Below are 27,920 nucleotides of genomic sequence, written 5' to 3' on the forward strand. Positions count from 1 at the left end.
CTCCTCTAGGTCTAGTTAATTTCAGACTTCCAAGTGGCATCTTGCTTAATTGATTGCGTGCCTATTTCTGGTGTTTGTTCTACAATCATCAGGTGATTTCAACGTGTTATCCCCAAAAAACCAACTAATGATGATCGCCTTTTTTTGACACTGACAAATCGTTGTTTCCCGTGAACAGACTTACTCAGTGACTTTACACTGAACTGCTGAGGGATCTATAGGAAAGCATCAGGGGAAAATAAGTGTCTGGAGCAATAGTGCACACACAACTGTATTTTGCACCATGACAGTTCTGCACACATCTATTAGTCAAAAGTTTTTTTTTTTTTATTTTAAAGAAAAAAAACTGCTATTTGCTTTGCATCTTTGTATTCACCAGATCTCACTCCCTGTGACTTCTTTTTGTACACTATTGTAAAATTGAGATTGAAATGAAAAAGAATTGCTACTGTTTTGGAAATGCATGGAAAAAATGACTGGCTGTAAACATGGTAACAAAAGATGAGTGCAGGAAATGTTAATGAGAATTGGAGAAGCGCTGGGACAAGTTTATTGCATCTCACTGAGAGTATTTTGAAGATGACTAAGGGAATTGCTGTTAAGTTTTCTGATTGTTGAATTGTTGCACACAAAACTTGGTATTTTATTTTTTATATGTGTGTTCATTTAAGTTTTCAAAATGTAAAGGTACCTTGAACTCTTTTAACTTGTATTTTCAAGTTTTATGTTTATCTGCGTTTTATTTTAAAGGTGTACCCCAGGTGTTTTGTTTTGTCCTTTTCATTTAACATTACTTGTATCCTGTAAGAGACATTATAAATTTAATGTGGATGTAGGAGTGTGCAATATGTATTGCCTACTATAATATCTTAATTGTTTTAAAAATGTGTGAGCTGACATTATCGAGTGTGTCACTCACTTTGCAATAAACAATCAAATACACTCCACGTTTTCAACATCTCATGTAACCTAACAGGATAGACTACTATGCATGAAAGTTCAACATTTCACACATTAAGCTAGCGTAGCTGCCTAAAAATGAGTGAGCAAACAGCACTAGCATTATGCATGGCATATATGCTGCAGTATTACTATGCACTAAATAGTCCCATAACATTACAGGTGGTTTGGCTTTAAAAAGACTGTTGTGTAAAAGATGAAAATCTGCAAACTACTGAGCTGGTGTTTCTGTCACACAACTTGAAGTCTCCTCTGTAGAGATTTTTTATTATTGTATAAGCAGAAAACATTGTTATGAATATTCCAAAAGTTAATTTTTTTGTGTAATAGTCATTAAAATGCCTTATATGAGAGCCTGTAGTAGAACATGACAAGTAGATTAGGATTTCATGTTTTGGTAGTGGGGTTTGAGCTATATGAAAAACATTTGAGAACCACAGCAATAAAGTAAAAGATTACCAGTATTTATCATGGGAGCTATGCTTTTATTATAATGTGCCTGAATGAGAATGTTGTAAACACATAGATGGCAGTTTTAGTTAAGAATTCATGCTATCATAAATCTAAATAAAAACTGAGTTTGGTGAGAAGAAAGAAGAGACATCATTGTAACTGAAATATTGTTTATTGACAGTATACAGCACAGATTTTTTTTAATACAATGGTAAAAATTAGTTATTAGTGTGAGGAGCTAGTCCTTGTTAGGTGGCTCCTTTACTTAATAATATCCAATAGGAGCATGAGTTTTGGTAGGTATAAATTTGGAGTTGCAGTACTACTTTTCAGTTTATATGAAATGTTACTTTTTTTCTAATTGTCATTATTCACCTTGTTGATAGATCACATACTTTGCTGTAATTATTACAGTTAACAGAAACAAACTAATTCACTATAAATCTGATTGTAAAGATTGATACTGTGTGTGGCTTATGCTGATTAAACGAACCAACTCCAAAAATGTAAAATATACTGAATTATCATAAACCTGTAATTTTTTTTTTTAAGTTCTTTAAATTGTACTGCAGTGAAAAATTTAAAATAGATATATGAATATTTTACTTTTGAAATTAATTTTACTAAGCATTCAAGACCTTATGCATTTAGAATTCTTTGGGACTATGGATGCTTTTCCTTGATACTTAATGAAATCCCTACATTTTTCCCTCCTGCTTTTCATTTTGGCTGCTAGCTTTGCCTGTGTTAATAAAACCTACATAATAAACACATGAGAATTGCAAAATTGCCAATTATTGATTATGAGAAATTCCAAAAGAGATGTTAATTAGGCAAATAATTTATTTGAAATGAAAAAATACACTTCACCATTTTTTGTTAAATTGTGAAAGTTGGCTGTGAATATTACAGTGGCCTCCACCCACAACCCGATTTTCAGATAAGAGACCAATTATTTCACCATCTCTGCTGGTCAAACAGATGTACAGTTAGCATTATTAAGTTGATCGCTAAGACCTATTCTCACTATTCTTATTTGTATTTGAAGTATATTAAAAATAATTGGCTACACATCTACACTGATGTTTGCAATATCTTTTTATAATTTTCTAGGAGGATGCTCAAGAGGAGTTTGGTTGGAAGCTTGTTCATGGTGATGTTTTCAGACCACCAAGGAAGGGAATGCTGTTGTCTGTTTTTCTTGGATCGGGCACTCAAATCTTCATTATGACATTTGTTACTTTGTGTATGTATAATAACTTATAATTTGTGGGTTGTCATGCAACTTTAGTTTAATGAATTTAAATACAAAACCTTATGTTCATAAATCATATACATTTGCAGAACTGTTGGTAGAATGTAAAACTTAATATTTTTTCTTTCCAAAGTTTTTGCATGTCTGGGATTTTTATCACCTGCTAACAGAGGAGCACTGATGACATGTGCTGTGGTTTTGTGGGTTCTACTGGGAACTCCAGCAGGTTATGTGGCTGCCAGATTCTACAAATGTAAGTAGAGGTTATGCATACTGACAAGGCACCTGCTCATTAGAGTAAATTATCATCCGCACCTGACAACTTTACAACTAGAGGCTTCCACTGTATATTATACTGATTTGATTTCTGATGACCATTATTCTACAAAACATACACACACACACACACACACACACACACGTACGTACGGTAATATGTTTTATTAAGCTTGTGAAGTTTTAGTTCGTGTTGTTTTTATAACATGATATATATTTTGTATTCTTTATTTGAATAGCCTTTGGAGGTGAAAAGTGGAAGACTAATGTTTTGATGACAGCTTTCTTATGCCCTGGGTAAGACAACAGTACTATTGGAACACAAATACTTAAATGTTATCGCAAGTATGTCATGCAGTTTGTTAGCAGTAAGTAAGTTTTTCCTTATCCGTTTACTCTAAAAATAACATTTGCAGAATTGTTGTCCTATGTACTGATATAAAGCTGGCAGTAGCAGAAAATTGCATGACTTTTACCAGTAATTTGTAACTAAAATGATTCTTTGAAATGGCAAAATGAAAACCTGCAACCTATGCATAAAGTTGTTCTTCAGTGACTCTCTAGGTATTTTAGGTAGGGATACATGTAGGGGTGTACTTTTTCCACAATCGAGAATTGCATTTGTTTGGATGGACTACAAATGTAAATATAGCATTATTTTTATCACCTTTATCTACAGGTACTATTTAAATAACTATGAAATCTTTTCCATATGTCACATATGTTAATACAGAAAAAACATTTCATGGGAAGTACTTTTTCACATGACTGTATGTAGATCAAAACAAAGAAGAGGAGTTAAAACTGAAGAGAGACAAAAGACTTAATGTAGTGATAAGTAGAGTTATGGAGTTGGTAGGTCAGTACAAGAGGATTTTTAACAGGTATAGTAATGGAAGCATACTATGATTGTAATGAGGAATATAATGCACCTGATGGTTGGTAGCACTTTAAATGAGTTGCAAGGTTAGGATACCGGAGCAAGTGGCCTTGCTTGTTCTTCATTCAGTGCAGGAAAATGTCTGAACAAATTGCATATTAATAGATGCTATTGATAAACAAGCTGCAGATCTAGGAAAGAGGTGCTGAATACAGAGTTAAGTTAGGGTTCTTGACAGTTCTAAATTACAGGGTGAAATTATTTATACCAGGGGTGTGCAAAGCCATTCCTGGAGGGCCGCAGTGGCCGCGGGTTTTTATTCCAACCCATTTGTTTAATTAGAAAACAATCCTTGCCAATAATTACATTTCATGGCTTTTTAGTGCTTTAACTCTGCTATGTCAAGTCATTCTCAAATCCTAGATTTTTTTTTCCATTCTAAAGCTATCCAAATATTTTGAAGTGTAAAACGGATGGGTAATTCTCAATCCTTGACTTTTTTGTCTTCTCTTTCCTTCCAAGTATTTAATTAAACCAAATAGTGCATGATAAATACACACAGGCGTAAAGGGTAACAAGCAAAATGGATAACTGCTGGTTTCTTTTGTCATTTGCATCTTATTGCTAATAAGGAGCAATTAAAAACCAAGAATGCAGCTGTTTTAAGACTTAAATAAGCAATAAGGGTTCAAAATTTTAACGAGGGAGATAACTAAAATGAAGCAGAAGTGTTTCTAGAGCAATTAGTGCTTCTTATTAAGCAATTGGGTTGGAACAAAAGCCTGCAGCCACTGCGGCCCTCCAGGAATGACTTTGCACATCCCTGATTTATACCATTGTTGACAGAAACATCTGTGGAGGAATAAGGAGATAGGCAAAATATATCCAGAATTTTTTTTCCACCAATGATCTACTTAACTTTAGTTAAAATATGTATATTAATATGCTTAAACTGCTGTACAGACCCATTTAAAGCCCTAAGCCATTTTACATATTTTAAGAATACACCCTTTCGTTCTCATTGCTGCTGTGTTTATTGTAAATAGTCCTGGCAAAGTTTCTCAGTTAATCTCACTACATCCTCTTTGTCTTGTCCCACTTCCCTATGGGGTGGATGTCCCTGATCAATCTTTTCAATATAACTTGGCCCTGCACTACCTCCTCATTCAAACCTTTTTCTTTCAGATCTTTTTATTTTATCCATCTGCCTCCACTTAAGCCTCCCTCACTTTTTCTTCCCCTGTAGTCAAGTCAAGTCAAGTCAACTTTATTTATAAAGCACTTTACATACAACAGCCGCTGACCAAAGTGCTGAACATAGGCTAAAATAAATTTTAAACAAAAACAAAATAATAAATAAGTAAATAAAACTAATTTAAAACATAGTAAAAACAACTAAACAGAGTTAAAACAGAGAAAAATCAACTGCTCACACAGGATCAAACGCCAAACCAAAAAGGTAAGTCTTAAGAGCAGACTTAAAAATGGGCAGTGAGGAGGCCTGTCTAATGTGGATCGGCAGTGAATTCCAGAGCCTTGGAGCCACAACTGAAAAAGCCCTATCCCCCCTGAGTTTTCGCTGAGTCCTAGGCACATCTTTTGCCCACAAATTCACCACTTCGACCTACTTTCCTGTGCTTTCTTAGATATCTCTCCCACATTGTGGTACCTGTGATTGCTGTCTTAATCTCTCCTTTTTTTCACTCCACACATTCATCACAACATTCTCATTTCTGCCACATCCAATTTCTTCTCCTGCACTCCCTTTACTGCCCATGTCTTAGCTCCATACATCATTATTTTACCACTGCTTAGAAAGCTTACATTCAACCTTCATTAGAATTCTTTGATCACACAATACTTCTATTTACTTCTTCTAATTTTTCTGTCCACATTGTACTCTGATTAATCTGTCCTTCTAATTGTCAATCTTGAGCTACCACTGATCTTAGACATTTAAACTTATCCACTCTTTTTATTAGCTCTCCCTGCAGGTTCACTTCTTGTCCTGATCATCATTAAACCTCAAATATTCTGTCTAATTCCTATTTATCTTCAGTACTCTATCTCCTAAGGCAGAGTAGTGGCTCTGACGCTAGGGATCTGCGCTGGCAATCAGAAGTTTGCCTGTTCAAATCCTGTAAACACCAAAAGTGAATCTATTCCATTGGGCCCATGAGCAAGACCACTAATCTGAAATTGCTTCATCCTGGGTATGGCATTAATCTGCATCCAGCCCTCCAATTTAGAGAAAACCTGGGAATTGGTGGTAGGATTGGCAGGTGGTTTGTCTTGTAGTGGGTGTGGCAACGCCCTATCCGCGCAAAAAAAGTAAGAACTTCAAGAAGATTCCTGTTGCAGACCTGCTCTAATTGGGATCTTGTCTTTTAACCCTAGTCTCCACTCCCTCATACTTACCCATGGCAATCCTCACATATTCTGTTAATCCCCTCTCATAACATCTCCAGACCTGTTTATATTACACTCTATCATAATCGTTCTCCAAATCAAAAAACATCATATGCAAACTTTTGTTTTTCTGATTGCATAACTATGAGCTATCTCAATGTAAAGACTAAATCAGTTGTTCCTATCCCTGGCATAAAACCAAACTGCTCCTCACCTATGGTGGTCTCTTCCCTAAACCTTCTCTCGTCATGTTTCCACAGTTTTAAATATCTCCATTCTCCTTATAAATGGGTACAATCACAGTGTTCCTACACTTAGTATTCTTTCCTGTTCATAGATTTTCTGTGTTAGATCTCATAACACATCTACTTTCTCTTCCCCTAAGGTCTTATGCACATTTACACTGGTATTTAATTTCCTGTTGCCTTTTTGTTCTTCTTTCTTTTCAGTGCCTTCTTTACTTCCTCTGGCTATATTTTTGGTACTCCATCCCTGAAAAGTACCCTTCAATTTGCTTAACTCAACAGTTATTTGAAGTATCCCTTCTATCCATTCTTGATCCTATCCAGCTCACTCAAGACCACACCTTGCTCATCTTTCATCATCTTTATCTGAATAAAATCCTTCCCAGCCTTGTTCCTAGCTTTCAATGTTCAAAAAAATCATTCTTTCCCTTTTTTGTCTTAATTTTTTCATATACAGTTGCTCCAAAGCCTGTGCATTGGCTCTTGTCATTGCCTTATTTATTATGTGTGTCTACATTTCTTTGTAATTTTTTTTTGTTCCGCCACCCCATTGCGTTGGTCTCCTTCTTCTTGTCCTACATAACACCTCTTCAGATAACTCTATTACAATTTTGCTATTCTTATCCCACCATTCCTCTTCTCTCTCAAATGACTGCATTTCATTTAAAACTTTCTCCATAAACCTGTTCCTCAGCCTTTCTTTTTTTTTTTTTTTTTTAGTCTCCACCACTTTATCCTTGACACTTCTTGCTGTGGTGTTATTCTTTTGCTGAGAATTTCTCATTATTAAGCTTTATTTTATTGCTGTATCACTAACTGTCTGACATGTATAGTTGTTTTCACTTAAGCCACACAAACTTGACATATCAGAAATGTATAATGCTTCTTGATGTTTTTTTATTGCAAATTTTTTTACAATTAATGTAAAAGAATTAAATATTGGATAAAAGACACCTGTATAAACAAATTATACCTTCTCCACTTCCTATCATTTTTTGAACAAGCAAAGTTATCCAACACCAGCTGGCACTGTCTGGAAAAAGTAACTTGAGATTTAGCTGCAGCAAATGCAACCAAATGTTTCCTATTTTCAATATCACCCTTCCATATATTTGTGTAGCAATATTAACCCACTCTTTCATTTAAAACAGCTTTGATTCAGAAACTCTGGCAGGTTTTTCAAGTAAGAACTGCTCATTTCAGGTTTGATTACAAAGTATTTCTATTTGGTTTTGGTCTGAACATTGACTAGACCTATCTAAAATCCGCTTCCATTATTAAATAGTAATATTCATGGCACTGTAGATCAAGTAATGTTATTAACAAAGTGAATATTGTAAAACCCAAGAAGTAAAAAGTTTTGGTCTGTATTTTCCCATCTAAAACATTCACAGAAAACTCCTTTTTACTACTGTATGAATATTTAATGAGACACACAGATCTTTTTTTTTAATTTAACAAAAATTGTACATTTTTCAGTTTTACTCTGCTGATTTCATGCTATTAGATAGATAGATACTTTATTAATCCCAATGGGAAATTCACAATTAAACAATCGTACTAAAACCTGAATATAGGGATGTCACAAGAATTGATATTTTGGTACTAATTTGACACCAAAGATCCAAAAGGTTAACGGTACCAGTTCCCAAACCAAAGTATCTGTAGCACTGAGAAAGTCAGTACTGCACTTGTACGACTGGAATTAGGTTAATTACTCCTGAAGGCACAATAATATCTTAAAAACTACAGTAGACCCCCGCAAAGTTGCGGTTCAGGGTTCGCAGACTCAGTCGTTTGTGGATTTTTCCTTAGAACCTAACTATTAATTGTTACCGGAAAGCGCAAATATCCTCTGCGATTTTGTATGGCTTTTTTTGTGGCAAAACTGTGCTGTAGAGAGAACAGGAAGCAACTGCTGAGGGAGATGCGGTTTGGGATGGTGAAAGTAACCAATCAGAGAGTATTATTCATTTCTCCTTGCTGCTGATTGACTGCTGCCCTGTGACGCGTCTCCAGCTGAGTGGGTTTACCACCGCTGAGGGAAATGTGGTTTGGGATGGTGAAAGTAGACAGTCCATGAGCGTTATTCATTTCTCCGTGCTGCTGACTGACTGCTGCCCTGTGACGCGTCTCCATCGGCCTCATGTATAATGCCGTGCGTAGAACTCACACTATAACATGGCGTAAGCACAAAAGCGGGAATGTGCGTACGCACAGAAAAATCCAGATGCAGGAATCTGTACGTACACAAACTTTCACGTTCTTCCGCTACATAAATCCCGATCAGCGTGAAAAGTAACGCACGTGCACGCGCCTTCTGTCTCGCCCCAACTCCTCCCAGAATTACGCCTCTTTGAATATGCAAATCAATATAAATAGCTCTTAAGCTCAGCCTTCTGTGAAAAGACAATGGGAAAAGCACGGGGGAAAATGTAAGAATTTCAGCGAATATCAAGTGGAGGCAAAGGAACAACGTACTATTTGTTGGTTTAAACAGTGATGTAAACAACAAAAGGAAGTTGATCAAGTGACAGTGTCGGAGAAACTTGAAAGCTCAAGTTCACAAAGTTGCACGGTGCCCGAAATAAAAAAAGAAGTCGCATATCAAAGTCGCCGTGAAAAGGCGAGTCGTAGCCCACTGTCTGAGTATCATATGAAAGCTTATTAGGGTACAGACAAAAAAAAATAGGCACACAGTGGGGGAAAAAGCACGAAATGTCAACTTTAATCTCGAAATTTCCACTTTAATCACGTAGTTTATTTTGCCATTAAAGTAGAACATTGTAAAGTTCATCTTAAAGTTGTTTAATTTACTAGTTTCTCAAATACCATTGTAACTAAAGTAGCACGTTAAATGCTTTGTTCTGTATTTGATCTTCTTTGTGCTCTGGGTGTGAATCACTACCTGCTTCTTAAACGGGCTTTCTCTTTTTCCAACAGGACACATAATCCATTGCATTCGTGATATTACAGGTCTCTGAATAATACTGAGATGTATATGTGATATCTTGTTCATGATGATAGGAATGAAAGCATGTTATTAAACATGGGAACATGGTGGCGCAGTGCTTGTTCATGTCTCACGCAAGAGGCTTTCTGCGCCATGCGCGACCGTCGATGAAATAATTTATTACAGAAGTACTGTCTCTTTCAAACGTACTAACCTCCAATTCATGTCCTTACTTTTCTTTCTGAAATACCCAATCGCCACACAATCAGCTCTGTAATAGAAGTGAAGCCATCTGTAAGCTTAGAACGCCGATTCTTCAAAACTTTTAAGGAACATTGAAATATCTTCGTAGTACGTGTTTAATTATTCTATCCGTCTATCCTTCCAGTGTCACGTCGGCACCAGCAAGAATACAACGCAAAGTAGGAACAATCCCTGAACTAGCTAGTGCTGCGGCACCGTGTCCTCACATGTTTAATTATTAACAATATAGATTATTTAAATGAAGTTAGTTTTATCTGTGTAATATAATCAACATATTTTGCTGCATTTCATCTTAAAAATGATATAGTCATCATATGAAAATACGCGCTTTATAAAGTGGCGCAGGTTGTGCAATATTATAACTGTAGTGCAAGTTTACAGTGAGGTGATTGTAGTTATAAGTACAAACAGTTCTACAAGGAGCACTTGATGGACTGATTTGAGTGCATTTATAGTTCTTGTGATGAAACTTTTTCTGAACCGCGAGGTCTGTACAGCAGGAAAGGCTTTGAAGCGTTTTGCCGTGGCTGAGGCAGCGTCTGTTTCATGCTGTATACCGATAGTTCTCTTTCCGATCAGCTGCTGCTGTGATTCCCCACTCGGATACAGTGATATAAATACTCTGAGTGGTGCAGTGAGAGTAATATGGAAAAAGATGATCTGCTGTGGCAGCCCTTAACGGGAGCAGCTGAAAGAAGAAGATGATGCAGTGAGAGTAACAATGCTAAAGCAGATATGGTATTTGGAATACTGTGGCTATTCCCTGGACCATTATATTGCTGCAGGTTAATTACAATCAGATGCATTACACTAATAAACAATATTCAGTTAGTTTCAGTGTATTTTTAAAGCTGCGTCAGGAATGTGGATCTAAGAAAGAAAGGGTAACCACACACAGAAACAGTAGCACTGCTTTGATGCTGGGTGCCGCCAGTCTGCAAAACCAAGCGGAGAAATTGCGTACGCCAGGGTATGAGGTACCATGGAAATGTGCGTGGGTTTACAGCAAGTTTAGGTTTTATACATCACGATTTGAGTGTGGAAACATTCGTACACAACATTTCTGTGCGTACACACCATTTATACATGAGGCCCCTGGTGTGTGGGTTTACCACCATTGAGGGAAACGCGGTTTGGGATGGTGAAAGTAGCCAATCCGAGAGCATTACTCATTTCTCCTTGCTGCTGATTGACTGCTGCCCTGTGACGTGTCTCCAGCCGAGTGTCCTCGTGTTTTCCATTTTTTTGTTGTATTCATTTTATTATTCTTAAACACACAAGATGTCGCCGAAACGCCCTGCACCTTCTAAGGCTTCTGGCACTGAGCGTAAGTGCCAGAAGAAGTTTAAAACACTCCAGGAGAAGGTTGAACTACTGGATTTGCTCCGGGAACTAAAAAGTTATGCTGCAGTAGCGCACCACTATGGCATTAATGGAAGCACTGCACGCTACGTAAAGAAGAATGAAGCAGCGATCTGGAGTACTGTATCTAAGTTTCTGTGCCAAAAAGGCAACGACCGTAATAATATTCATAAAAAATATCGTCAGGATGGAATCTGCCTTGGCATTGTGAATCACCGACTGCAGGAAGAACATCCCCTTGGACGGTAACATCATCCGTGAGAAAGCACGGAAATTGTACCAGCAGTTCGCTACAGGAGACAATGTAGCAACTTCCCATCACAATGTTCCTGAAACCTATAAAGAAAAGCCAGCACGAAACTCCACCAGAAGAAGACCAGTCCAAAGATATGACTCCTCCTGAAGAGGCGGCGCCACCTGAGGAGTTTTAAATCTGCTGCATTGTACTGCACAGCTACTTCATCATAAATATCACTCATCATTGGTGAGTACCCATATATTAGGGTTAGGGTTATATATACCCATATATATTTTAATTAAATGAAATTATTACGTATTTACTCTGCTTATAACAAAGAAAACGACAGTGCATACCAAAGAAAACGCGCTTGCATGAATTACAGTACGTATAGCGGTAACATTGATATTTTATATTCTAGCACCGCGGAAGACATAGCAGTACAGTACTGTACAGTATACAGGTTTACCTTTACATTCCGTTTTTAGGTAATGTATTAATGTGTTAAGCTGAGTTTGCAACGAAATTAAAGTGCTTTGGGGGCATACAGTATTTAGGGTTCAAATTATAAAAATAGACATTTAAAAGGCATTCTTTAACCACATCCAAAAGTCGCGGTGTTTCCCAATTTGGGAGTGCTCTAGGAACGTAACCCCAGCTAATTTTGGGAGTGTACTGTACATATAAAAATGGCTGTTTGCATTTATGCAAAAGAATTTTGTCACAGTAGTGCAGGAACTGTTTTTTGTTTTTTAAAAAGCAAAACTCACACACAGGTCATGTTATTGCCAATTTTATTCTCATTAACGAATTAGTTCAAAAACAGATTTGTACTTGCTTTGGGAGTGTAATGACGTTTCCAATCAAATGAGGTGTAATTGTGTAACTTGCACTGTCACGCATTTGTATACGGAGATGAAAAAATATCAAGATTTTTCACTTTTAAATAGTGTTATGTACAGTCCTGATAAATGAACAGAGGCTTTGCATTAATTTTCTGTTTGTAATGAGCAATTCTACAGATGGACAGATGTTTGGACTGATGGACATTTTCTAACTTCAGGGTTTTGCTGGTATGGAACTCACACTTACCCACATTTATGCATAGAGTAATGTGGCATATGGGAGGATTGCCTGTGCAAATAGTTGTATCAGGTGAACATTGAGACAAGATTCAAACGAAGTGGCTATTTGGCTTGTCTGCACCAGCAATGATATGATTTATTTTAGTATTAACAAATGTAGCAAAATGTATTTAGTGTTTCAGTGCTTCAAAGGAAAAGGTACATCTCCTTTTCTGTATTAATACAGTGTATACTGTGTTAACAGAGATGTGTGATTGCCGAAACATGCAGTTAGCAGGACAATCAAAACTGCATATTTTATTGCTAAATATGAATCTGCAAACACTGAATATGTGTCATTCTTTTGGTTTTTTGAAGGAACACTAATGTTTATTAGTATAACCCTTAAGTAAAAGTACACATCATATTTTTAAAAGGTATACTGAAGAATGTAATGCTGTCTCAATGTTATTAATTTATGTAGTTCAGGGAGCAACAGCCCAAGTAAATTTCAGGTTTGGGATTTCTACACAGGCATAAGAAATAAAGTCTGATTACTCATGCAAGAATCCTTGAAAATGACAAAACAAAGGCTAGAGTTCTGAAATAATGGATTAATAGAAAATGGACAAGTTTGATATCACGTGGGAAGTTCTAAAGTTGTGTCCAAAAAGACTTATTTGAAAAATTAAACCACCATGAGTTTGACATTTGAAATTTGAATTAATTTTACTAATCCATTAAAGATTGCTTTGTAGTAATATTTTGTTAATGATGCTAATGATGAAAATCTAAACCTTGCAAAAGCAAATATTAAATTCAAATTGGTTAAGTGACAAACCAGACTTCAAATGCATGTTGTTACAAAAACCGCTTTAATGAATTTAAGTGGAAATATCCGTAATTCTCTTGAAATTCACCAATTCAGTAGTATTGTGTGTGTGTGTGTGTATGTATATGTGTGTATGTATGTGTGTATATGTGTATATATGTATATGTATGTATATATGTGTATATACGAGGGTTGTCTGGGTTCCTATATGTATATGTGTATATACGAGGGTTGTCTGGGTTCCGCGCGGAATTTTATCACTTCTCAAGTGTCAGCCTGTCGAAACCTGTTCTGCTGTGTAGAGGGATTATTCAGGTGGTTGCATGTTTTTGTTCAGATGTTTTGCTCCCTCTCTTCCTTCAGAATGAACACGAGAAGCAAACGAACTGAGAGTGCGCAGCCTTTTCTGATGGTTTAATCCACTCAGTGGAACGCACCATGTTTGCCATCTCTTTCAACATCGATGGCATTGTCGCGTCAATTCTGCTGATGGAGAGGAAAACTGTGACCTCTGAGTGGTACACCACTCGGTGCCTGCCTGACGTTTTTTCTGCGATGGCTAGAGGCCGGTCCAAGAACTTGCGAAGGCACTTTTTGCATCATGACAATGCGCCAGCCCACACGGCTAATGCGACGAAGCATTTCATTGAAGACAGTGATGTCAACGTTTTGAACCCGCCACCCTACTCACCTGATCTTGCACCATATGACTTTTGGCTCTTCCTGAAGGTGACAGAACCCCTGCGAGGCCACAACTTCGAAACTCGAGAGGAACTGATTGCAGCTGTCAAAGAACAGCTGGACAAGCTCCCAAAGACAGCCTTTCGCGAGTGTTTTGTGGCGTGGGTCAGAAGAGCCCAAAAGTGTGTGTGTGTGTATACATATATACATATACATATATACATATATATATATATACATATCTGTATATGTATGTATATATGTGTATATGTGTGTATATGTGTGTATATGTATATGTATATGTATATATATGTATATGTATATATATGTATATGTATATGTGTATATGTATGTGTATGTATATATATATATATATATATATATATATATATATATATATATATATATATATATATATATGTATATGTATATGTATATATATATATGTATAATATACATACACAATCATGGTGTGTATATTCACGGCATTCGTAGTCTGAATCACAATCTGATTGTATGGGTGGTTACCTACCAGGTAACGCTTGTGGTTGGTCAGCAAGTCGGCTAACATCCGCCACGATGCCGTCAGTTGTGAGAAGCAGATCATAGAATGGTTGAAATAGTTTACTGTCAAATAATGTGTCGCGTACTCTTTGCATTATTTGACAGTAAACTATTTCAACCATATATATGTATATGTGTATGTATGTGTATGTGTGTGTATATGTATGTGTGTATATATAGTAATCCCTCGCTATATCCCGCTTCACTGTACCGCAGATTTTATATGTAAGCATATCTAAATGTATAACGCAGATTTTTTTGCTGCTTTGCGGATTTCTGTGGACAATGGGTCTTTTTACTTCTGGTACATGCTTCCTCGGTTGGTTTGCCCAGTTGATTTCATACAAGGGACGCTATTGGCGGATGGCTGAGAAGCTACCCAATCAGAGCACACAGTTAAGTTCCTGTGTGGTGATTGGCTCAGTGATGGAGTGCCGAATTTGATTCCGCTGCGTTAACCAGGAAGTCTCTTGTCTTGCACATTCAGCATCAACGTGTTTCGCTGTGTAATGAGTTAACTTTTGTGCTCTTTTGTTTTTATCTTTGTGCATAGTCAAGCCCTTCGTTATGGCTCCAAAACGATCTGCTCCTGCTACTGCCTTCAGGGGCCATGCCTAAGTGCCAATGGAATATGCTAACGATTGCCAAAAAGGTAAAAGTTTTGGATATGTTGAAGGAAGGGAACAGCTACACCGCTGTAGGACGCCATTACGGCATCAGTGAGTCCACGATTCTTTTTATTTAAAAAGGAGGAAAAGAATACAAGATCTACGGCCGTAGTGCCCTTTAACCAGGGCGTAAAACGAGTTGTAAGTGGACGTAATAAGGCGGTAGTCCGGGTGGAATCTGCTTAAGGGATTTGGATTGAAGACTGTCGGAAGAACAATGGCGGTGCTACACAGTCGCCTGAAGAGGCTCCTTTAGAAGAGCTGTAACACTCTCCTTTGTTGTGCAGTAAAATTAAACTCATCATTATTGGACAAGTAGTTGTGTCATTGTTGGTGAATAACCATAATTAATTTTCTACATACAGTACTTAGTACACAGTACTTGGTATATGTACGTATATTTAGTGTCACTGTACACACATTTTACTGTATACAATTTTTCTTGCATTGTACGTATTTATTGCTAGTGGCCTGTCTATCGTAATAGCTGTATCATATGTGATATTGGACATATTACATACATAATTTCAACGAATCTTACATAATATCTAAGAGAATACAAAGGATTTATGCTGTATAACTGCGGGAAATATTTATAAGAGTGTGGAAGAGTTTATAAGGGCTAAAAAATATATAAAAATAACCATATAAACATGGTTTTTACTTAGCGGATTTTCACCTTTCGCGGGGGGTTCTGGAACGCAACCCCCACGATCGAGGAGGGATCACTGTGTGTGTGTGTATATATATAATATATATATTTATATTATTATATAGTTATTATGTGTGTGTGTGTGTGTGTGTGTGTATATATATATATATATATATATATATATATATATATATATATATATATAATAGTAATCCCTCCTCGATCGCGGGGGTTGTGTTCCAGAACCCTCCGCGAAAGGTGAAAACCATGTGTTTATATGGTTATTTTTATATGGTCATGCTTGGGTCACAGATTTGCACAGAAACACAGGAGGTTGTAGAGAGACAGGAACTTCAGGAGCAGAGAATGTCAGAGAGAGAGAGAGAAAAGCAAACAATCAAAAATTAATACATGCTGTTTGATCTTTTAAGTATTCGAAGCACCGTGCAGGAAGCATATCGCTTGACAAAGCAGCCACAAGTAAGCCCAGCAAGAAAGGGAGTAATGTGAACATACAGTGGGTACGGAAAGTATTCAGACCCCCTTCAATTTTTCACTCTTTGTTATATTGCAGCCATTTGCTTAAAATCATTTAAATTAATTTTTTTCCTCATTAATGTACACACAGCACCCCATATTGACAGACAAAAGAAAGAATTTTTGAAATTGTTGCAGATTTATTAAAGAAAAACTGAAATATCACATGGTCCTAAGTATTCAGACCCTTTGCTGTGACACTCATATATTTAACTCGGGTGCTTTCCATTTCTTCTGATCATCCTTGAGATCACCTTCATTTGAGTCCAGCTGTGTTTGATTATACTGATTGGACTTGATTAGGAAAGCCACACACCTGTCTATATAAGACCTTACAGCTCACAATGCATGTCAGAGCAAATGAGAATCATGAGGTCAAAGGAACTACCTGAAGAGCTCAGAGACAGAATTGTGGCAAGGCACAGATCTGGCCAAGGTTACAAAAAAATTTCTGCTGCACTTAAGGTTCCCAAGAGCACAGTGGCCTCCATAATCCTTAAATGGAAGATGTTTGGGACGACCAGAACCCTTCCTAGAGCTGGCCGTCCGGCCAAGCTGAGCTACTGGGGGAGAAGAGCCTTGGTGAGAGAGGTAAAGAAGAACCCAAAGATCACTTTGGCTGAGCTCCAGAGATGCAGTCAGGAGATGGGAAAAAGATGTAGAAAGTCAACCATCACTGCAGCCCTCCACCAGTCAGGGCTTTATGGCAGAGTGGCCTGTCGGAAGCCTCTCCTCAGTGCAAGACACATGACAGCCCGCATGGAGTTCGCTAAAAGACACCTGAAGGACTCTAAGATGGTGAGAAATAAGATTCTCTGGTCTGAGACCAAGATAGAACTTTTTGGCCTTAATTCTAAGCGGTATGTGTGGAGACAGCCAGGCACTGCTCATCACTTGTCCAATACAGTCCCCACAGTGAAGCATGGCGGTGGCAGCATCATGCTGTGGGGGTGTTTTTCAGCTGCAGGGACAGGACGACTGGTTGCAATCGAGGGAAAGATGAATGCGGCCAAGTACAGGGATATCCTGGACAAAAACCTTCTCCAGAGTGCTAAGGACCTCAGACTGGGCTGAAGGTTTACCTTCCAACAAGACAATGACCCTAAGCACACAGCTAAAATAACGAAGGAGTGGCTTCACAACTCTGTGACTGTTCTTGAATGGCCCAGCCAGAGCCCTGACTTAAACCCAATTGAGCATCTCTGGAGAGACCTAAAAATGGCTGTCCACCAACATTTACCATCCAACCTGACAGAACTGGAGAGGATCTGCAAGGAGGAATGGCAGAGGATCCCTTAATCCAGGTGTGAAAAACTTGTTGCATCTTTCCCAAGAAGACTCATGGCTGTATTAGCTCAAAAGGGTGCTTCTACTAAATACTGAGCAAAGGGTCTGAATACTTAGGACCATGTGATATTTCAGTTTTTCTTTTTTAATAAATCTGCAACAATTTCAAAAATTCTTTTTTTTTGTCTTGTCAGTATGGGGTGCTGTGTGTACATTAATGAGGGAAAAAATTAATATAAATGATTTTAGCAAATGGCTGCAATATGACAAAGAGTGAAAAATTGAAGGGGGTCTGAAAATATATATATATATGTGTGTGTGTGTATTTATGTATATGTGTATGTATGTGTATATGTGTATGTGTGTGTGTATGTGTATATATATATATATATATATATATATATATATATATATATATATATATATATATATATATATATATATATATATATCTATATATATATATATAGTGTGTGTATATGTACATTAGTAATGTTGGAATTTTTATATATAATATGGATTTTAAGCAGTAGTTTTCAGTTACTGAGCAGAAAATGTCAAGAGAATAAATTTAGAATGTGCAAATGCTAATTTAAATCAGGTAGTTCATGATATTGCATTCTTTAAACTATATGCTGAAATCCCCTCAAGATTATAAACCTCACATTTGTTGTTGTGCTATGGGGATCCCCATCTATCTATCTATGCCACACAATAAAATTCAAGCCTTGCTGTGTTTTGGTAAAAATCCCATCCAAGTTGCTATCTGAGTAGAGATTTATTTTATCCCAGTGTCTGAATTTGTTTTCACTAGGTACACAGTAGTATTCACACATCCATTTGTGAGTATAGTCTGATTTTGCCCAGTTTGAGAGTTTATGACCAGTGCTCCAAGATAAACTGTATTTCGCTACAAAATAGTTAATGGCTTCAAAAGATGAATGTTTTCTGTGGTTCCTGGTAATAAAGCTATTCTATCCATTTCTACAAATCATCAAAACATTGCAATAATGACACTAACTAATCTGACAATGACGTACCTTTCAAGATTTATTATCCGGTCCGCCATCTCTCCTCAGGAATGTGCATACTACTGTCGGAGCATTGGCACTTGGAGAATTGATCAAGTATATTATGTCCAAACTATGAACACAAAGTAAGCAGCACAGTCATCTTGGCCTTTGGTAGATGTACTGTAAATTATTCATAATAATTAAAATTCAAATACTATAGAATATAGAAGAGCAGATGTGTCTATGGCATAGTCTATTTTGGCTGTAAGCATACAACTGTGAAAGGGGGGAAAAAAAAGTTGCCAGAAAGACCATTGCTGTAAACCGATGTAAGGATCAGTTAGAGACCAAGATAAGTATAATACAATGTAGTTTGACAATACAATTAATATAAAATGTTGAGTCTAGAGCCTCTTTTTTGATTAGTTTTGATTAGATTTGATTTTTAATTAGTTCCACACTACCTCCTAAAACAGGTATGAAATGTTCCAATTGAGAAATGTATTAAATTTACAGAGATAGTATCAGACAATTGCTTAGTTTCATGAATGTTAATGAGGAACATAATGAACTTGGGGTAATGCTGAAAGAGTCAAAGTTTAATGATAAGGATTCATGCTAATTGACTTACCTCGGCAATGCCTGAAGTAAGTCAGTTTTGTATGTTATGTCTGTGTGTTTGAGGGGAAAAAAATCACATCTTGGTAAATGATTTGTACTTTCTATACTTAACAGGTTTAAAAAATCTGCACTGAGCCACATTCAGGCATGCACATTTTTTTTGTTCTAGCTCACCTAGGCACTGAATAACATTTACACCATTGATAACAGTAAAAACTGCAACTCAGTAGAACTTCTAAGACCGTGATTAATACAACACACATCAGACAACTTCCACACAATTGGAGAACACTGCTAGAACTGAACACCTTTGTAGAAAGTTTTGGAAATCCCAAAATAGATGCATTGAACTTTACCATTTTGTTTTACAGAGGTCAGAACACCATGCAGGTACTGCTCTTTTAAATCAGTGCTAAATATCAGCCATTGAAAAATTAGTTCTTAGTAATGCAACCTGTGTCACTTGGTTAAACTGTGCAGAATATGCATAAATAATTTGTGTAGGCAAATACTGTGTAAGATTTGTGAAGAGGCACTAGACAATTAGCCTTTTATGCTTTAAATGCATTTAATAGCACAATGTTGACTTAATGTGTTCAGATCATCCTATGAGTTGAATAAGGCAGGCTTCAATTAAAGCTTTATATTGATAACTTTTTAATCTGTTTAACTTGTATCATCTGTATACTTATTTCATAGTTTCTTCTAGTAGTACTGAATGGCTTTCATACCAAGGACAATACAAACTTTAAAAACGGGTAGCATAGCTTATCAACCATGTTCAGAGAAAATGTTTTTGGTTTTGGAAGTGTTTAATCACTATAGGTTTAATGCATTTAATGTACAGTATTTGTAGAGTATTTTTTTAATTTTTAGATACCTTGACTGAAAAGTTTGGGCTTTCTTTATTTATAGTGTATTTATTTATAGGTTTCTTTATTTGTGATTTATTATAGTGTATGAAAACTAACTTTTCTCCAATTTGTAGAATTGTTTTCACAGATTTTTTTGTGATGAACCTAATACTGTGGGGAGAAGGCTCTTCTGCAGCAATACCGTTCGGAACATTGGTGGCTATTTTGGCTCTCTGGTTTTGCATTTCAGTACCTTTAACTTTCCTTGGTGCTTACTTTGGCTTTAAGAAAAATGTAAGTAAATTTTGTAATGACATTTGTGATTTTGTTCTAATGTTAGTTTAGGTAGGTCTGTGGCTGTCTTTTGAAGAGTGCTTTGAATGACAGGTATACATCCAAAATTGTTGAATATAAGTAAAGTATGCAAAGTGTCACCTCATGAACATAGATTAAGACCTGCTCAGAAGGCGCATTTGAAAATTTTATTGTGGAAAAGCAGAGGCCACTCAGAGAAGAAATCAAATTACTGCTGTGCCAATTTTGAATTGCATTTTCTTTTTGGCGGGGTTAAATGTTAGGATATTTTTAAATATGCAAAAAGTATGACATAAGATGAAATGAACCAGAAACACAACAAGAATGAATGTAAGCTGTGGTTTTAAGATGCACTGGTGCTGTAAGAGTAAGTACCAAAATCCAGTTTGATATTAGCACATCTAGCTAATGTTTTAAGGCACAAATAGTTTCCTAATAGCTACATTAATTCTAAAACTGCAGCAATGAGAAGCACTGCAAAGATGGCTTACAAATGAATAAATGATTTCCTGATGTATGTGTTGAGGTTAAATACCTGCAGATTCAATTTTTCATATGTATAGCTTATCATTCGATTATTTAGTACTTGGTACCACTGATGAATCAAAATTGTAATAATATTTACTGTTTACTTTTGCAATAACTGCAATATACAGAGAATACGGAAATAATACCAAATACTAACCTGGATTATTCTTCCTTATACAGTGTATTTAAACAAAATATGGTTAAACCTGTTAAACCCACTACTAACAATTGTTATGGTTTAGGCTTTAACAAAACAAACAAACAAACAAAAAAAAAACTTAAGTGGGTAGCAGTACTGGTTTAGGCGGGTGTTTACGTGTAAGGTGCTATTGACAATACCAGCATTGTTAATCAGATTGTCTATATATGGGAGTATCCTGTAGAAACTTTCATAACACATTGGGTTTGTTTCTTTTAAGGTGATTGAACATCCAGTGCGAACAAACCAGATCCCACGCCAAATTCCTGAGCAGTCATTCTATACCAAACCGCTACCTGGAATTGTTATGGGAGGAATTCTTCCTTTTGGCTGCATTTTCATTCAGCTTTTCTTTATTCTCAACAGCATCTGGTTAGTTTTACATTAATAGTTATAAAAATAGTTTCTGCAATTAACAGATTTTACATCAGAGACAACAGAATATTCTGAAGTGCTACCTAAATCCAATTTGGCATGAACCTTGAACTTGTTTACAGTTTCTCAGAAAACACTGAGAAATAATTACCAGAGTTCAACTCCTAGCTTGGATAACTGTCTGTGTGCAGTTGTCATGTTCTTATGGTGTTCCCATGGTCTTTTTCTAGATAGTATGGTTTTCTTTTATGTCCAAAAGATTTGCATGGTAGATAAATCAAAATTGGCCTGCTAGTACCAGACACCAGCCTACAATACATAGTCATTTCAGGAACCGTTATGATTCCTGAATCAGTGCAGTTCATTATCTACAGTAGTTTTTAGCTCACTTTGCATGCTTGTGCCCTGTTTTAAGCATCATGAATAGGGATAGGAGGATTTTTCAGTCAGTCAGTATCCAACGCGCTATATCCTAACACAGGGTCACGGGGGTCTGTTGCAACCAATCCTAGCCAGCACAGGGCACAAGGCAGGAACAGACACGGGCAGGGCGCCAGCCCACCGAAGGGCATAAACCCACACACCAAGCACACACTAGGGACAATTTAGGATCGCCAATGCACCTTACCTGCATGTCTTTGGACTGTGGATAGCGCTTTGAGTACTGAGAAAAGCGCTATATAAATGTAATGAATTATTTTATGGGAGGAAACCCAAGCACAACATGCAAACTTCACACAGGGAGGAACCAGGAAGCGAACCCAGGTCTCCTTACTGTGAGGCAGCTGCGCTACCGTGCCACCCAGGAAGATTTTTATATTATTGAATTTCAGAGGCAAATGGAATATAGGTTGGCATATGCAAGATTAGTCAAATTCTCATATTTTCTTTTGACAGTTTGTGTAACATGACATTATAATGTATATTGCAGCAGAGTTTGTTGTTTTTTCATTATTTCAACACTAATCTGTACATCTGTTGTGGCCAAGGCTCTTCTCATTTTATTGTACAACTTGCAGTAAGTTTAGTTGTACTTGCCTGCATTTTGCTGTTCTACTGAAAATATTAATGGAATGATTTATTGTGTTTTTATACATGATTATTTTACCAGTGTGGTATAGCTTTTTAATAATGGCTGTAACTTGAAACAAAAATGTTTTTATATAATTTATTCATTTCAGGTCTCATCAAATGTATTACATGTTTGGATTTCTTTTCTTGGTTTTCATTATTCTGGTCATTACATGTTCTGAGGCAACAATATTGTTATGCTATTTCCACCTTTGTGCAGAGGTATGTTTAATTTTTTGTTTATCCCTAATGCTCCACATATACTTTATGAACAGTGTTACATTAATTTTAATGCAGTCATAAGTTGTCAAATATAAACTGATTAATATTAGCGAAAATTAATGGACTCTGTTATCATTAATGCTTGCAGTGTGGAGCAGTACATGTATTTAGTAACAGCAATACAGTATGCATGTTAAAATCTTTTGCTTATTTTTCACAAAATTGTAAGATTCATATTAATAGGTAACTTTTTTCAGAAATGTGTTACTTCTGGAATTTGGTGAATGTGAACTTTTTTTTTCCCCAAAAACAATAAACTCTCCAGTTTGTTTGGACATTAAAAATGAACTGATACATGGACATTACGAGAAGTGACACCCACCGTGAATTTTAAATAATGAATTGAAAAAAATTAAATGCACATCGTCATTTGAATTTCCATAACTTCACTGTTCCTTACCTATGATGCATTTTTCTCTTTTTCATAGGATTATCACTGGCAGTGGCGTTCCTTCTTGACAAGTGGCTTCACAGCTGTCTATTTTCTTATATATGCAGTACATTACTTTTTTTCCAAACTTCAAATAACAGGGCTGGCCAGTACAATTTTGTACTTTGGATATACAATGATAATGGCATTAATCTTCTTCCTTTTTACAGGTAAGTTTTTATTTTTTGTTTGAAATGCTATTATTTTACCTTTTATTACTTTCAGTCAAACTTCCCTTTCTGTGATTTAGTCTCATTTCTGTTAAGAACTAATATGTCATGGGCACAAAGCTTTTCTGAAATGAAACTTGGGTTTCACTGCGAATACAATTTTGCATGAAACATTGGCTCATAACTAGTAGCCACACTAAAAACATGATTAGAATGTATTGACAATACTACTAACTACAACGTTTACAACTACAACTATACATTAATGCTTTTTGTTTGAAATCTAATTGTTTTTTGAATATTTTAAATTGGGAATTCAGCAAAATGTTTCCCTTTTGTTCTCAATTCTGAAAAATTCAAGCTTGTTACTGAGCAATATTGACTGTATTAGCTAGCTAAAACTTGTAAAAGTTTTGTTTTTAATTAGAGACTGAACTATTAAACAAGCAATAAATATTGCACATGCCATCAGATTTTTGAAAAAAGTGAAAACATAAGCATCCAAAATTGCCTAAAATTTCATATTGTCTGTACAAAAAATCCATTACAGGCTTCATCCATAGGTTCATTTTCATCAGGTACATTTTAAGACCGGCAGCATGCTGGTTTCGCATCCAGTTTTGGGGTACTGCCTTAAGGATCGCAAAGGCAAAAACAAGTTTAAGTGGATTATGCACAATTAATGATGGGTGAATATTTTCAAGACTCATCAACTAATAATTTATTCACCATATTTTTTTTTTGTTACTTGCTTCTCCAGTACAGATTTCTGAAGCCTAAGAAAAAAGATGGAACTTATTCTTAACAATATACATAAACAAAAGCCATGAAAGTACATCAGAAAGCCAAAAATACATATTTACTTTGGCTGCTTATCTTTGTGTACAATTCTAAAATTAGTCCTATCTATACTTTTGGTATTATAGATTTACTTTATGTTTTATATAGTATATAAGATTATCAAACCTAATAAATTCAGTTTATAGTCTTAGGTGCAGAAGCCCATCCTGGTGGCATTGGGCTTTATAGATGAGACACCAGTCCTTCATAGGACATACTCATTATATTCTTGCATGGATCCAATTTACAGTCATCCTTTTGCCTAACACTAGTTACTTCAACATAGTTTTCCTATTAAAGTAGAAGACTTGAAACTCTGCCTCAATTTTTGAAGTTTTCTTATGCTTTCATTTAAGTGGCCACAATTTCTTCATACTTGACTCAATATGCATGTTCCAAACATCAAAATGAAGGGCAAACATGATAATTTTTTAAATAAATGTCACCAAAAAAAAAACAGGCTTTGAGATTATTAGGAAGATTGTTTAAAATTGTATTGTTGTTTTCTAAATCTTAGGAACACCTAGAATCCAACATGGTTGGCATTAGGAATTTGCAACATTGCTTTTGTGTATTGCTGCATGCAATATGCTATATACACACAATTTTTTCGGATTCCACATCAGCAAGCTGCTGCACTTCTGGTGCTGAAATTAAAACTTTGTGTGAAACTTCATTCCCCCTTTGCTGTGTAATATATGGAGTCTGTTTTAACTAAAGTGTGTGTGGTATACATATATATGTATATGTGTATATATGTATATGTGTGTATACATATGTATACATATACACACATATGTATGTGTATATATATATATGTGTGTGTGTGTGTGTGTGTGTGTGTGTGTGTGTGTGTGTGTGTGTGTGTGTGTGTGTGTGTGAGTATATATATATATATATATAATCTTCATTTGGATCTTGATCTTTGTTTGTCCGCGAATTCCACGCATGCGTAGACCACCTTCCAGTTTAGTACGTTGTTGTTACTCACCGATGTCAACAATGTGCCGGAATAAAGAAAGGGGTGGTGGACAGTGTTACGCTGGTTAGCTCCTGAGGCCTGGTTAGAGAATGAGATTGCCGAAGATAAAAGGTACGTGCCTACGTAACATATGAATGAAAGACAGTGGGTAAAATGAATGACAACGTAACCGCACGTTCTGGAAATTATTATTGTTATGTTGTAGCCGGCGAGTGCTGCGCGTCTCACAGTTGTACCCTGGCTTGCTCACATGTCAGTGAAGTGATCCCTATTTATGCTTTAAAGAGCCTGGATACCCATGTGTCCCCCTTTTATAACCATTGCTCCGTGTATATTGCCTTACTCTTTGGATTGCCACAAAGCAACCTGCGAGATTGGATAAAGGTTGAGAAGAGATCATGAGAGGAAATGACAGCGTCGTGAAAACGAGACGGACTGTGAACGGAGAGAAGCAGAAATGCTCCTACACCACCACATAATTACTATTCGGACAGTGATTCTGAGTAGGCCGTTCCTATCGAATCAATGTCCAAGGGTTTTGTTTTGTAATTTTGTTTCCCTTATAAAAAATCATAATGCTGTGCGACGAAGGGCCCAGTTCACGACTGGCAGCCGCGTTTAAACAGGGAGCCCTTCACAGACAACTTTAACACATGGCTAGTATATATATAATATATAAAATTACACCCAAATATGCAAGTGAAATCTGAACGTCTAGTGGGTGGTGACTAATGACACTAATTTTTTTTTTTTTATTCGCCTATCATGAAGTTCTGTTACATATGCTAGTTTTATTGGCATTGTGGAGAGGTGGACTATGACTCAAATTGTTCCTCACTTCAAACTGAAAGTCGAGTCATTATACCTAGACTAGCAAGCATTATCTATTAGTATCACCTAACTCTGAAGTAACATTCAACTTACTGGGGTGATGGCAAGTCTTCCTCCTCCACAGAGCCTATAACTATATGTTTCCTATTGAAATGTTCGCGTATCTCTCCTGTGCTCTTTTGCCCACGCATTTTGCAACTCGCCACCTTTTTTTTTTTTTCCTGCGTACAGAGTAAAGTGCTCCCAGACTCTGGAAGTTTTAGGTTGCACTGTCTTTTCTGGCACTTGCGTACCATCTGCCTTTTGTCAAATGTGTTCACAACTGAATTGAAGTAGTTATGCAATTTTGCAGCACAACATACTCCGACTAATAACATAATCAACTAATTGATGAAGTTGATTGTTGCTGAGGGTTTTTAATAAACAATTATTGATTATGACAATTAGTTGTTGCAGCCCTACATTAAAGTGTTGATAATTCTATGTAACATTTTTCCTAAATTGTAACATTTTCCTTTATGGTTTTTCAAACATTTTAGTCTTCCATTACAGTAAAGAAAACGGAGTTACAGATTAGAAGCAGTGTTTTTGCTTATATTATAGGTAACGGGTAAAAATGAATAATTTAAAAAATGTTTTACAAATAAACTAAATTATTATGCAAAAGGTAGAATTTCAGTACAATTTATTGTACCATCTCATGTTAATATGTAAAATTGGGTTCATTAGTGTCAGATTACAAATTTAACCATTAATTGCAGCAAAATATAGAAATCGAAAAGGCAAGAGGTAAAAATGTAGGGTTAAGGGCGTCATTTGATTTAAAAAAAAATCCTCATTAAAACCTGACTTAATTCTTTTAGTACTTACAGTTACTAATGATCGAAAAAAGGTAACTTACAAAACTGGAAAAGTCTATCAGTTTTTTTTTTTTTAAATGTCCTATTTGTTGGTATATTTTATAATATTTACGCAGCACGTTCTGAACCTTGCTATCCTATCTGTTCAGTTTTCAATAGATCTCTCTTCATGAGATATCCAGCTTCTACCTGAATTGATATTTTCAGTCAAATGTTCCACAGAGTTTCATCTTTAAAAATTCTTGGACATTACTACTACAGTGCATCCGGAAAGTATTGACAGTGCATCACTTTTTCCACATTTTGTTATGTTACAGCCTTATTCCAAAATGGATTAAATTCATTTTTTTCCCTCAGAATTCTACACACAACACCCCATAATGACAACGTGAAAAACGTTTACTTGAGATTTTTTCAAATTTATTAAAAATAAAAAAATTGAGAAAGCACATGTACATAAGTATTCACAGCCTTTGCCATGAAGCTCAACATTGAGCTCAGGTGCATCCTGTTTCCCCTGATCATCCTTGAGATGTTTCTGCAGCTTAATTGGAGTCCACCTGTGGTAAATTCAGTTGATTGGACATGATTTGGAAAGTCACACACCTGTCTATATAAGGTCCCACAGTTGACAGTTCATGTCAGAGCACAAACCAAGCATGAAATCAAAGGAATTGTCTGTAGACCTCCGAGACAGGATTGTCTCGAGGCACAAATCTGGGGAAGGTTACAGAAAAATTTCTGCTGCTTTGAAGGTCCCAATGAGCACAGTGGCCTCCATCATCCGTAAACGGAAGAAGTTCAAAACCACCAGGACTCTTCCTGGAGCTGCCCAGCCATCTAAACTGAGCGATCGGGTGAGAAGGGCCTTAGTCAGGGAGGTGACCAAGAACCCGATGGTCATTCTGCCAGAGCTCCAGAGATCCTCTGTGGAGAGAGGAGAACCTTCCAGAAGGACAACCATCTCTG

General features: G+C 36.4%; 1 protein-coding gene across 1 annotated transcript in view; it reads left to right on the forward strand.

Annotated features, from left to right (window-relative positions):
- tm9sf2 (transmembrane 9 superfamily member 2) overlaps positions 1–27,920 on the forward strand; it is a 104,672-nt gene that overhangs the window by 73,586 nt on the left and 3,166 nt on the right. Inside the window, exons 10-16 of the mRNA XM_028799952.2 lie at positions 2,527–2,659; positions 2,802–2,921; positions 3,184–3,241; positions 20,203–20,362; positions 21,331–21,482; positions 22,667–22,778; positions 23,267–23,438. Of these exons, the coding sequence (XP_028655785.2) occupies positions 2,527–2,659; positions 2,802–2,921; positions 3,184–3,241; positions 20,203–20,362; positions 21,331–21,482; positions 22,667–22,778; positions 23,267–23,438 (907 nt within the window). The remainder of the gene's footprint in view (positions 1–2,526; positions 2,660–2,801; positions 2,922–3,183; positions 3,242–20,202; positions 20,363–21,330; positions 21,483–22,666; positions 22,779–23,266; positions 23,439–27,920) is intronic.

This window comes from Erpetoichthys calabaricus, chromosome 4 (genome assembly GCF_900747795.2).
Source record: "Erpetoichthys calabaricus chromosome 4, fErpCal1.3, whole genome shotgun sequence".
NCBI lineage: Eukaryota > Metazoa > Chordata > Cladistia > Polypteriformes > Polypteridae > Erpetoichthys > Erpetoichthys calabaricus.